Genomic DNA, 13,073 nt, shown 5'->3' with positions numbered 1-13,073 from the left:
CAGGGAATGGGATAAGGGCTGTTGGCCAACTGAAGGGGGCGGAGAGTCCAAAGAGCAGCCACCACTCAGCTCTGCCCATAGTCTTCACATAGGAATGCTAGCCCAGTGCTGCCGGATCTTCTGATTTTTCAAGAAAAACCTAAAGACCAGATTTCTTATTTGAAAATCTTCAATATTAGTATGTTGGCTACTAATTTTTAAAAATTCTTTAATCATCTTGCAGCCCAAACACAGCCACGAGCCAACAATCTGTGGTCCTCACACTTTAGGACAAACAGGCTTTCAAGGGCTATATATCCAGGCCTCTGACTTTCCATGGCCTACCTGGCCCAATGTCTCCCACCTGGAATATTCTTTGTCAGCTACTCAAATCCAACCAAGATATTTAGGTGTGGTGCCACACACCCCATAAAATTGTCCCTAATATTCCACCTCATCTTCACAGACTCCTTCAAATTGCTCTCCATCACTTTTCTATTTTACATTTTATACTCTAAACTGCATCTTGCAAAAGTTTAAAGCTCCTCAAGAGCTTGGATTCTGTATTCTACACACCTTAGACCCCTCAGTTTGAAGTATTCTTTATAGATACAATTACTTTTGTACTAAAAAAAAAATTCTTTTTTGAAAGAAAAAGTCACTCAGAGTGCCCGGCTGGAGGATGATACCAAGCTAGCTCCTTATTTTTTTTTTTTTAAATTATTGATTTTCTTTTATCTCTTTTAAATTTTATTTATTTATTTATGGCTGTGTTGGGTCTTCGTTTCTGTGCTAGGGCTTTCTCCAGTTGTGGCAAGTGGGGGCCACTCTTCATCGCAGTGCGCGGGCCTCTCACTATCGCGGCCTCTCTCGTTGCGGAGCACAGGCTCCAGACGCGCAGGCTCAGTAATTGTGGCTCACGGGCCCAGCCGCTCCGCGGCATGTGGGATCTTCCGGGACCAGGGCTCGAACCCGTGTCCCCTGCATTGGCAGGCGGATTCTTAACCACTGCGCCACCAGGGAAGCCCGCTAGCTCCTTATTAAACAGTGTCAAACCCATGAAAATACCACAGAAATATAGTTATTACATACAGAGACTTCCTAACTCATTTTACCAATGAAATCTAAAGGTTTCGTCTTATTATTTTATTTAATTATTTATTTAATTATTTATTTTTGGCTGCACCGGCTCTTAATTACAGCACTTGGGATCTTCGTTGCGGCATTCGGGATCTAATTCCCTGACCAGGGATCGAACCCGGGCCCCCTGCATTGGCAGCGTGGAGTCTTAGCCACTGGACCACCAGGGAAGTCCCTTGTCTTATAATTATTAAAGGCAGTCTACCCAAACTACAAAACCTACTGGGAAGAAATAAGCATTGCAGTGATAGGTGTAAAAACCCTGAGTCAGGGCTCAGCACACTCAGTAAATGATGACTGAATTTAAGTCTAGTAAACGAGTCATTTCTGCAAAGAAGAAAATGAAAAATTAAATAACCAAAAGTTCCCATTACTTAAAATATATTAGCTCATGTTACTCACTATAAAAAGTGTTTTATAAAAGCATATAACTTTTCTTATAGCATATTTTACTAGGATTCTTAAATATTCAAAGAAAAATCATCATCCTTCCTCCTTCTTATAGAAGTAGAAGCACTGTATGTCTAAGTTCATATCCATTTCTGTTCATCACTGCTAAGCTGCTCTCATAAAGCAAATGAGAAAAGTGTTAAATAACAGACTCAAAGAAAAGATTTTCCAGGCAGTTCTTTAAAAGGACTTTACTCTTTCATGAACAAAGAGATCAACTAACTGTATACAAAGAAAGACTACCTAAGGGATCATTTCTTTTTTGTTTATATTACTCTTCTTCTCTTTATAACATTCTGTTTCTACTTGCTTTAAATTTTTATTCTTTTTGTAATAATTTTTTAATATGGAGTAGAAATTCACTGTCTTTATCTCCTTTTGGAAGTGCTCACAAAATACTTACCACAACATACGATAATGCTTTTTTTTTTAACATCTTTATTAGAGTATAATTGCTTTACAATGGTGTGTCAGTTTCTGCTTTATAACAAAGTGAATCAGTTATACATATACATATGTCCTCACATCTCCTCCCTCCTGCATCTCCCTCCCTCCCACCCTCCCCATAAGATAATGCTTTATGACAATTGAGTTACTAATTTTCCATTCTAAAAGGAGTTAAAAAGCATCCTACACTGCTTACCAATTTTTTAAAGTATATCTGGACAAAGCACACAAAAACCACGCTCTTACCCTGCCTCAGATACGTAACCAAAAGTGGACTGTTTCTGCAATCTGGTTACACTAAGAAAGCAGCAGCAGAACACAATTTAAAAAATAAGATGTCAGGGCTTCCTTGGTGGCGCAGTGGTTAAGAATCCACCTGCCAATGCAGGGGACACGGGTTTGAGCCCTGGTCCGGGAAGATCCCACATGCCGCGGAGCAACTAAGCCCATGCGCCACAACTACTGAGCCTGCGCTCTAGAGCCAGTGAGCCACAACTACTGAAGCCTGCACGCCTACAGCCCGTGCTCCGCAACAAAGAGTAGCCCCCGCTCTCTGCAACTAGAGAAAGCCCGCGTGCAACAACGAAGACCCAACACAGCCAAAAAATAATAATAATTAAAAAATATATAAATTAAAAAATAAAATAAAATAAATAAATGATAAGATGTCAAAAAAAAAAGGAAAAAACCCACTCATGTTTGCTTTGCAATACTTTCGGTGCTTACATTTGAATATGGGTGTATCATTCAGTAATTTGTTTTTATTTCAAATTAAATCAGGAGGTTACACTGTGATGACCTTTTTCTGTCAAGTCCTCCCATACCCAGCTCTGGGTTGGCACTTTGTGGGGAGTGTTAGGAAGAGAGAGAAAAGAAGTTTAAGGCATGGTCTGTGAGAAGGAAAAAAATCCAGTTTTCTTCCTTCTTGAGTAGGGAAAGACCTAGTTCTTCCCTGCTGTGTGTTTCTTCCCTGGGAGTCTCCTTTACTACTCGCACAGAATGCTTGACTCCTGGGACTTCCTTGGTGGCACAGAGGTTAAGAATCCGCCTGCCAATGCAGGGGACACGGGTTCGAGCCCTGGCCCGGGAAGAACCCACATGCTGCGGAGCAACCAAGCCCATGCGCCACAACTACTGAGCCTGTGCTCTAGAGCCCACGAGCCAGAACTACTGAGCCCGCTCGCCTAGAGCCCGTGCTCCGCAACAAGAGAAGCCACCGCAATGAGAAGCCCGTGCACCACAGTGAAGAGTAGCCCCCGCGCGCAGCAACTAAAGAAAGCCCGCGCGCAGCAACAAAGACCCAACACAGCCAAAAAAAAAAAAAAAAGAATGCTTGACTTCTAAGACTTCTGATTACCAAATGTGTGTGGGGTTTTCCACACCAAGCAAGTCTCTGCAACATCAGCTGGGTGTCCTACAATTTAACTCAATTTTGTCACTATCTACCCAGAGAAAGTGTCTACCTGAAGATCCCACAGATTAAGGGCTCAGTCCTACAGGACTGTCCCTCTTCCCCTTCAGATGCCAGTCACAAGCCCAGGTGCTTCTGACCAACCACCTATAGATCGGCAGTTCCAATCACCCCCCTCCTTGGGTTCCATTAATTTGCCAGAGCGGCTCACAGAACTCAGGGAAACACTTGCTTACATTTACCAGTTTATTAAAGGATACAGATGAACAGCCAGATGAAGAGATACATACTGTGAGGTCAGGAAGGATCTGGAAGTGCAGGAGCTTCTGTTCCCATGGAGTTTGGGTACACCACCCTCCCAGTGTGGATGTGTTTGCCCACTGGAAGTTCACCGAACCCCACAGAGGCTTCATTACATAGGCATGATCAATCATTAACTCCATTTTCAGCTTATCTCCCTTCTCAAGAGAATGGGGGGCAGGGCTGAAAATTCCAAGCTTCTAATCATGGCTTGGTCTTTCCAGTGACCAGTCCTCATCCAGGAGCCATCCAGGTGCCCACCCAGAGTTGCCTCGTCAGAACAAATGGCACTCCTATCACCCAGGAAATTACAAGAGTTTCAGGAGCCCTGTGTCAGGAACAGAGGTCAAAGACCAATACTAGAATAAGGGACACTCCTAGTGTTCTTGTCACTTAGGAAATTACAAGGGTTTTAGGAGCTCTATGCCAGGAACCGGGGACAGAGATCAATATATATTTTCCATTATCTCACAGCCTGTCTCAAGAGGAGCTGAAAAGCCACAATTCCACTCAGTATTCTACCTGCTCCCCATTCCACAGCTGGGGACAAAGGCACATGGCTAAAGTGAACAGCATCGTATCATATTTAGGCTCATACATTACCTTGAGAAGGAAGGTACTATGCCTTAATCAACTCTGAGTAGTCTAAACAATGAGAGTTCAGAAATCAGCAAACCCAGTCTGACTCGGACGACTGCTGAGCTGCTTTTCAGGAGCTTGAAGGCAAGTAGCTTCCCCGTAACACACACAGCCCACTGCCAACACATCCCCAGCCTTGCAAGAACTGAACCTACACACACACACACACACACACACACACACACACACACAACCACTCCACTCCCAGCAGTTCCCCACTCTAGAAGAATCCCTGGCACTTAAGGTAACCAAACCCTCAATAAAACTAGGTAAGTGTTGAAAAGTCATACATAATCGAGTGGCCTGGGTTCAAATACATTTCTAGGAAAAACTGGCAAGTCTTTGTTCTATTAAACAAAAAATGTCCTCCAACCTTTTATTAGCAATGCACTGCAGTACTAACTTTTATAAGCTAACTACCTGACTTGTGTGCAACAGCCTGCTACATACACACACACACACACACACACACACACACAACCTCTGAAAGAAGAATTGAGGGTGAGAAACGGGGTGGCTAGAGAAGACGGGTGGGAAGATTTAACTTTCACTCCATATCCTTTGTACCTTTTGAATTTTGTAGTGTGTGCATATATATTACCTATTCAAGATAGTCTTTCTGAGTAAACTACCCTAAAAAGAGTGTAAAGAAACTTTAGGGTCTCTACTTCGGGTCCTTTCAGACTTATCTCTTGAAAAGATTACAGTACTTTATCTCCACCTGGACATTACTTAAATACAGCTTTTTCTCATAAACTCCTTTACCATCCTATTCACTTTACACCTCATATTCAAAGGAAAGAAGGTGGTTTCACGGGATGTTACTGGTTTGTTTGCTGGCTGGCTTTGCAGGACGGGTAAAGGAGAGCCAGGAAAACTGGAAAGGTGACAAGGCCCCACAGGATCTGGTTCCCTCCCACCTCTCTAACATCTCCAGCTATACTGGCTGGCTTCCAGTTTTTCCTCCTTCCCAAGCTCATTCTCCACTTGGGGCCTCTGTAATTGCTCTTCCCTCTACCTTGCCTTTCAGGGACCACCCAATCAAAATCTGCCAATTCCCCCCCACCCCAATCTCAGTCACATCCTACACTTACTTTCTGCTCAGCACCCACCACTGCCTAAAATCATCAAGTTCACTGATATTTTTGCTCATTTACTGTCTCCTGGCATTTATATCAGATGCTTCACAAAAGCAATGACTTCCATTCCGCCTTGTTCATCACTGTGTCCCCAGAACAGTGTCCAACCTGGAAGTAGGCACTCAATAAAAGTCTGTAGAACAAATGAGTAAATGAATGCATGAATATAAGAATAAACACTTTTCTCTATTCAAAGGGTGAGGAACCAAAGGCTTCAAGAAGGCTGGGAAAAACATTGTGAACACTCGAGCACCCATGTTACTTTAAGGCAGAAATTCTCAAACTGGATTCAAGAAGTTTTCTTGGGTGTTGAGAGGATTTTACTCAGAAACTCAGGTGCATATGTTTTATTACTAAATTTTAAGTTTGAACTTTATTTCCAAATTCAATTCTTTATTCTTCTTTTAACCACATAACATCTTATTATCTTTTTTGCCTATGATGGTTTCTTTGTTCTGTTTCACGTTAACCACCATCAATCAAATGCTTTAGACTCAGCACCCATAAACTTTACATTGTGTTTCTTTTACTCTGACCTACATAAAGAACAAAGCAATAATGACAGGAAAATTTTATGAGCATCCCTAGCAACCTTCATCTTCAAATTAATTACTTTAATATTTACTAAACTTTAGAATCCAGATTTGACATACACTGTTGACTCTGAACCACTACCAACAAGTCATTAAAACAGCATCTACTACTTGATTGTAGTCTGTCGGTGCATTTATTTACTTATTAATAAAAGGTTCCAGGCTATGAGCAAAATGAAAATCCTTTTCCCTCAGGTACTGCACCACTAGGGTTGGGGATCAGTACATTATATCAATTAGCCAACACAAATCCTGTGAGATGGCACAGACTCTCAAGTTCAGCATCTGAAAGAAATCCTAAATGTCCTATGATGGGATGATCCAATAAGATTCTGAAAGTATTTACAACCAAATACCCACATACTTTCGATGGGCTGATACTCAAGATTATCAGACACCCTGTCACTAAGAATGGAAATAAGAAAAGAACTGGGAGACTTCTCTGAAACCTATATACCAACACATTATTGGTAGACACTAGCATTCAGTATATTTTGGTTATTTTCAGTTCCTCCACTAGACTGCAAGCTTCCTGAAAGTAGGGGCTATGTGTTCATTCATTCATTCACACAGTCAACAAATAATATTGAGCATCTACTACTGTTCTAAGCACTGAGGACACAGAAGTGAATAAAACAGACAAAAGAGACAAAAATTCCTATCCTCAGGGACTAGCTTGCATTCACTTGAGAGGAAACAGACAATATATAGATGAATACATAGTATGTCTTGATGGTGACATGTGCTGCCAAGAAAAAAAGCATAAGAGATGCACAATGGACTGGTGTTATCTTATACACGGTGATCATTAAAGACCTGTCTGATAAGGTGAAAATTAAACAAAGACCTCAAGTGAAGGAGCGAGCCATGCAGATAATATGGGGGAGAAACAGCACAGAAGCCAGTGGGCTGGAAGAGAGGGATGAGTAAGAGGGAGAGTGGTGAGAGATGAGGTCAGAGCTATGGCAGGGGACCAGATCATCCAGAGTGCTGAAGATCATGGTTAAGACTTTGGATTTACTGAAACAGAACACCACTGGAGCAGAGGAGTGACATGACCTGACTTCTGTGTCAGAAGAATCACTCCACCAGCTGTAGTAGTGAAGACTAGAGGGGTAAGGGCAGAAGCAGGGAGACAAGTTAGGAAGATAAAGCAATAATCCAGGCAAGAGGCAATAATGGGTTAGGCTAAAATAGTACAGTGGAGGGACTTCCCTGGCAGTTCAGTGGTTAGGACGCCACGCTTCCACTGCAGGTGGCACGGGTTCCATCCCTGGTTGGGGAACTAAGACCCCGGAAGACGTGCAGCCAAAAAAGAAAAAAGTGTGCTGAAGGAATGAATAAACAAATGCATTCTTGAACAAGAGCCCTTCCTTTTTGTACTATTTTATGAAAAAGAATATAGACTGCTTCACACCCAGTATATACATAACACTCTGTTTATTGAGAAATGAGAATCACCCAAAAGCAAAAGATTAGAGCAAGGAGTGGAAAAGAAGAATGAAGATTGCAGTACAATTTCAGACCAGAATTCACATCTTGGGAAGTAGGTAGAAAAGGAGGTAATGGGAAAAACATCTGACTAACCCGTATTTATTAGGCAGACACAAGGGAAAGGGGGTGTGTGTGTGTGTGTGCGCACGTGCGCACGCACGCACACAAAGCCTCAGAAAAGGTTAAAGAAATGAGGATCAGAAATGTCCAGTCAGATGACTGGATCCATGCACACATGGTGATCCTAGAGCAATGTAATACTGTACACGACCAAGATATGCTGAAAAATGACTCCCCAACCAGCCTGGGATCCACTAGAAGCCCTTCGTCATGGTTTTCGCCCCTGGGATTGCCACCTGAGCCTTACTCCCCACTCTAGAGCCCGGGGGAAGGTATAGTCGGCAGGGACGCCCTTCCACCTGCTCCTCTGGGGCATTTTTACTGACACTCAGACCACCAGAGACTCCACTCACTGAGGATCTTCAATGTCAATCATCTTCTCATCCAACCTAGTGAGCTCAAGGAGCTGAGAAAATGAGAACCAGGAGCCCCATGAGATGAAGGGTTCCTGATGGAAAAGCTCAACAAGCAAAACTAAGACCTTTAAGGACAGTTTTGTCCTTTCCTTTTAAAAACAGTTTTAATGCACAAGGAAATCTAACTGAGATGATCCTATCAGTACTCACTTTTCTCCCTCAGTAAACACAGACGCCTTAGGAGCAACTTCAACTTTCCCAGGCACTGTGATGCCATCCAATGTATAGTCAGTATCACCAGCCTTTCTAAGAGTACTGCACATTGCTAGATACTCCAACTGTCTAAAATGCCTGTGTTACACTCCCCTACTCCCAGTCCAGGGAGGGCACACAGAGTACAAGCAATCCTACCCCTAGTATCTCTCACTTTCTGTAAGCACGGAGGCTCCAAAGAAGGAAAGGAATGGGGGAAAATTTCACTGGAAGTGCTTTAGGAAGGCCCAAGGTGAATAACATGACAAAGATGAATATCATATCACCCAACTTAGTTTCTACAAAGAAAAAAAAAACCTGGTACTTCCCTTGTGGCACAGTGGTTAAGACTCCGCACTCCCAATGCAGGGGGCCCGGGTTCGATCCCTGGTCCAGGAACTAGATCCCACATGCATGCCATGACTAAGAATTCACATGCCACAACTACGGAGCCCACCTGCTGCAACTAAGACCCGACGCAACCAAATAAATAAATAAATATTAAAAAAAAAAGAAAAACCTGAAAACATTCATGAAGTTATCTATGTGCAGAGTCCTTCTAGACTTTTAAGACTCCCTCCCTCTCCATCTTTTTCAGTATACTAATCCATATTAATTGAGCAGCAATTTTTTTTAGTGACTTGAAATTATTCCAAAACATTTGAAATACTTTTCACAAAACCATTCCAAAGCATTTGAAATACTTCTCACAAAACCATTCTTTTTGAACTCAAATTTCACCAGCTGACGTCATATTTAATTACACTGCATAACTACAATAACAAGTACAATGAACATAAACAGATATAGGGATAAATATAACTGACTCTTTGTAAGCACATGATTGGCTGGGAGGCCACATGCTCCGGGGCCTGTCAGGCCCAGCAGCTCACAGAGTAAAAGCAAGTGTTCAGGGCACAAAGTGGTTAAAACAGAGGTTGGGCAAGAGATTTTCCACAGTACATCAGGTTCAAAGCACTGTAAGAAATGTTAGTTATCAGGATTGCCCCAACCTAAAGATATTAATTTATCAAAATGTGTCACCATAATTAGTAAAATGTCTAAGGAGGGGGATTTTCCTGCTGTTGATGCTTGCTTATCAACAGTAAAAGCAGCCAGAGGTTTGAAGGAAAGGGAACTCATTTTCATCATGTTGTTTAGTCTGTCCCACTAGCCTCTAAGCTCCCTCACTGTCTGTCTCCTTTTAACTGTATCACAGAACCTGACACTTGGTGAGTGCTCAATAAACTTGCTTGGTAAACTTGCTGGATATGTTCACACACCCTAACTTGGATCAGTATTTCAGCTGCTATCACTGCTGGCCTATAAATAAAATTTTCTGGGGCTGGAAAAATGGAATGTTAGAAGGTTTGACTCATGGTCTGTTATCTGCTAATACTTTCCATCTCTTTTTCTTTACATTGTAAGTAGGTTTCCTGACATTGGTTAACTAAATTTATAAATCAAGGTCCTATTCATACTTACATTATTGTTGTATTAATGCTAATAGTATTCTGTAACCTATTCTATCTTGATTAAAGCCATTAGTGCTCATTAAAAAATAAAATTGGGTTGAATGTCCTATTGAGTTTGAATTTCACATTCCCACAAGTGTGGCAGCTAATACTTCCAGTTTCTAGCACTACTATTGAGAACATAAAAGTTCTCCGGGAACTAACAAATTACTTCCCTTCCAACACAGTTATATAATCTGAGAGTTGAATGGCACCCTAGAGATTATTTTGTGGTCCAAAATCCCTCCCAATTAAGAGTTCCAATCGATAACTACTCAACTTTTGGGGGCAGGGAGGGATGCAAATCTTTAAATCCCACATTACAGAATGCTGCACCTATACAGCATTCTGTATAGGAACACACAAAACAGCCTATACAATAGGCTCTTAATACATATTTGCTTAACTGAACAAATCTAAAATAGGTCCATTTCCATTATTTTCTTATTCTTCCTAGGCTTTAGCTGTAACATCTACTGAATCTGAATGAAAGATCTGCATCAATCTTCTGCTCATTAACCAATGTTCAAAAAGAAATTCAGTAAACTCCATGATCAGTCAAATGTTTTAACACTGATGCTGCTTGTACCAGTACATAATAAAACTTTAACAGAAAATGGAAAATCAAGTCTTCATTACTTTGCTTATGATCTATAAAGGGTTTCCAACTTATCCAAAATACTCACGTGTTCTCAATTTCTAGTATGATTTTTTTTAACAAAGTCTTGCATCATTCATACAAGTAAATTATACACCCTTCTACTTATAATTGGGGTGCTCACAGATTTAACCATAGTGTTATAGTAAGACATGTTATTATACTAATTAGTTTTCCCTCCAGTTAACAGCCTGTCATCTCATCTGACTTCCCATAATATGATATGACAATGAAGAGAACAAAGCCTCTGGAGCAGTAAACATCGCCAATAATTTTACTTTACTCAAGCATATATTCCAAAACAAGTACATAATTTACAGCAAGGCCCTGCTTACCGGGCTATTACAATGCATCTGTTTTGAGGACTTTTACAATATATTCTAGGACACAAGTATACATTTCCAAATGCAGTTTCCTACTGTTTTGCTGAAAGGGAACACAAAATCTCTCAACAGCACAATTACAGTGCTTCTTTTTTTTTTTTCAGGCAATAAATTCCCACTTCCTCCTAAATATCTTTGGACAGCAACTTCTGGCAACCCATCTGTGTCTTTCATCACAACTTTTTTTCATAACTAACGGGTCAAGTTCTTTTCTCCCCATTTCAACACGATGTACTGTACTTGCAGCCCTGCCACGATATCCCACTGCTGAATGCCGGAATACAGCATATTGAATTTCACTGTCCTTTATTGTTTCCAGTTTAACTGCCATTTTACCACCATACACACGAGAGAAACGCGTTCCCACAGGCATCTTATGAATTTCCAAAGCAGCTATTCTGTGAGGATTTACAAAACATTTGCCTTCTCTGAATTCCCTTTATCACCACAGAAACGGCTTTGAGGAGCTGAGATTTTTTTAAGCACCCTATGCAAAAAGAAACGGATTCTAAGCATTTCTATTTTGCAAGCAAATTTAATCCTAAAGGCCTTCCTATAGGGCAGTGGAGGAATGTCAGGGCAAAGATCTTAAATACCGCTTTTGGCCTTCCCAATTAAAATGAAAAATTTTCAACACACAAAGATTATCTAATCAAATGTCCTTTCTTCTCAGGCTACACCCTAAGGGCTACCCAGAGCAATGTAAAATAAACAACTGGCTTTGGCTTTTGCACAACGCCCTAAATCTTCCTAAGACTCCCCCACTCCGGCTCACAGACGCACATAATCCCTCGGCAAACCCCCAACCTGCCAATGAAGTGGACTCTTTCTCTGCCACAAAGGGCCGGCCCGCGCCTCGTGCACGGAGGCCTCTACACACATGTGCTGGGCTGACAAGTGCGGAGCTGCCCTTTCTGGATCCAAAGCTTCAGGCCTGGACCGAAAGCCATACGCTCTTCCCACCCACTGCCTTCTACCCGCCGCCACTCTCCCCAGTGACAGGCGGCCCGCTCCGAAGTGCCCCAGCCGCCCGCCCGGCCCATGCCGTATGGCCACGCTCAGACCCACTTCCCCTCCGCCCACCGTCCTCTTTCCTTCCTCCTCTTCCTCGCCTCAGGAAATTCCGTCGGAATTTCATTGGGGCCGAGCGGAGCGGCCCAACCCGGGGCCCGGGCAAATCCTCTCCAGCGGCCGCGCCCCCCGCGCCTCGGCCCGAGGCGGCCACCGACCCCGGGGACCCCAGGCCCGCCCGGCCCGGCGCCTCACCTCCTCCTCACTCTCGCTACGGAAACATAGGCACGCGGCCCGCTTCTTGTAGCCGTCGCCGTCATAGGTGCGGGTCTGGTTCGACTTGAGCTTCATCATCCTCCGGGCCCGGGTCGGGGTGAGGTGCGGGTCGCGGGAGTCGAGGGTAGAGAGTCCGCTCCGGACGGCCGCGCGCGCACGCGCGCCCCCGGCTCGGCCAAGGGAAGCAGGGAAGGGGTGCCACTTCTCCGCTACAGGGCTCCGCCGCTGGCCCGCCGCGGCCACCTCATTCCCCTCGGCCCAGGCCCCGCGCCGTCGCCGCCGTCACGGCTGCCGTAGCCGCTGCCGCCGCGGCCGCCGCCCCCCTGCCGCCGCCACCCCGGACGACGACTGCGTCGCCATCTTGGGCGCGCTGCGTCAGCGGCGTAAAGCCGCGCCGGCCTGCCGGACGGCCGCGCGCTCGCAGCGCAGGCCGCGTTCGGGAATCGCGCCCTCCCATTCCGCGCGGCGTAAACGAGCGTCTGGAATGAGAGGGCCGCGCGACTGGAGGTGGCCGCCACGCCAATAGCGTAGGGGTGGGGACGGTGAGGCGCGCTGGGAGACAGCCGGGGGAAAAGGGATGCGGGCGCAGGACCGCCCAGCTCCGCTGAGAAGGGGGAAGCGAGGATTTGCCCAGGGTCACGGCGCCCGGGCCTTGGCTTTGCCCATCCATCTGGGAGCGGGTGAGGGGGAAGGTCTAGAGGTAAAGGTGGGATGCAGTTAAACGCAACGGAGAGTGCAACCTGAGATGCCTGGATTAAGCACTGCAGGGAAACAGGGCAGGGGATGGTGCACTGACATCCAGAAGCTCTGGACGTCTTATGGGCTGGGGCATGTAGTACATTGAAAGAACAGATGTTTATCCTACATTCCTTTATTTGTGCAAAAAAGCAAATGCTTCCTCTTTAGGTATA

The 13,073-nt window shown here is 44.1% G+C and overlaps 1 protein-coding gene across 1 annotated transcript in view; it reads right to left on the bottom strand.

Annotated features, from left to right (window-relative positions):
- Window positions 1–12,519, bottom strand: part of NUDT3 (nudix hydrolase 3) — a 119,681-nt gene extending 107,162 nt beyond the window's left edge. Inside the window, exon 1 of the mRNA XM_061196367.1 lies at window positions 12,142–12,519. Coding sequence (XP_061052350.1) covers window positions 12,142–12,240 — 99 coding nt within the window. The 5' untranslated portion in view covers window positions 12,241–12,519. The remainder of the gene's footprint in view (window positions 1–12,141) is intronic.
- Between the last annotated feature and the right edge of the window lie 554 nt (window positions 12,520–13,073).

This window comes from Eubalaena glacialis, chromosome 7 (genome assembly GCF_028564815.1).
Source record: "Eubalaena glacialis isolate mEubGla1 chromosome 7, mEubGla1.1.hap2.+ XY, whole genome shotgun sequence".
NCBI classification, from domain to species: Eukaryota; Metazoa; Chordata; class Mammalia; order Artiodactyla; family Balaenidae; genus Eubalaena; species Eubalaena glacialis.
Note: the sequence above shows the minus strand (reverse complement) of the source record. Positions and strands in the feature narration are given on the sequence as shown.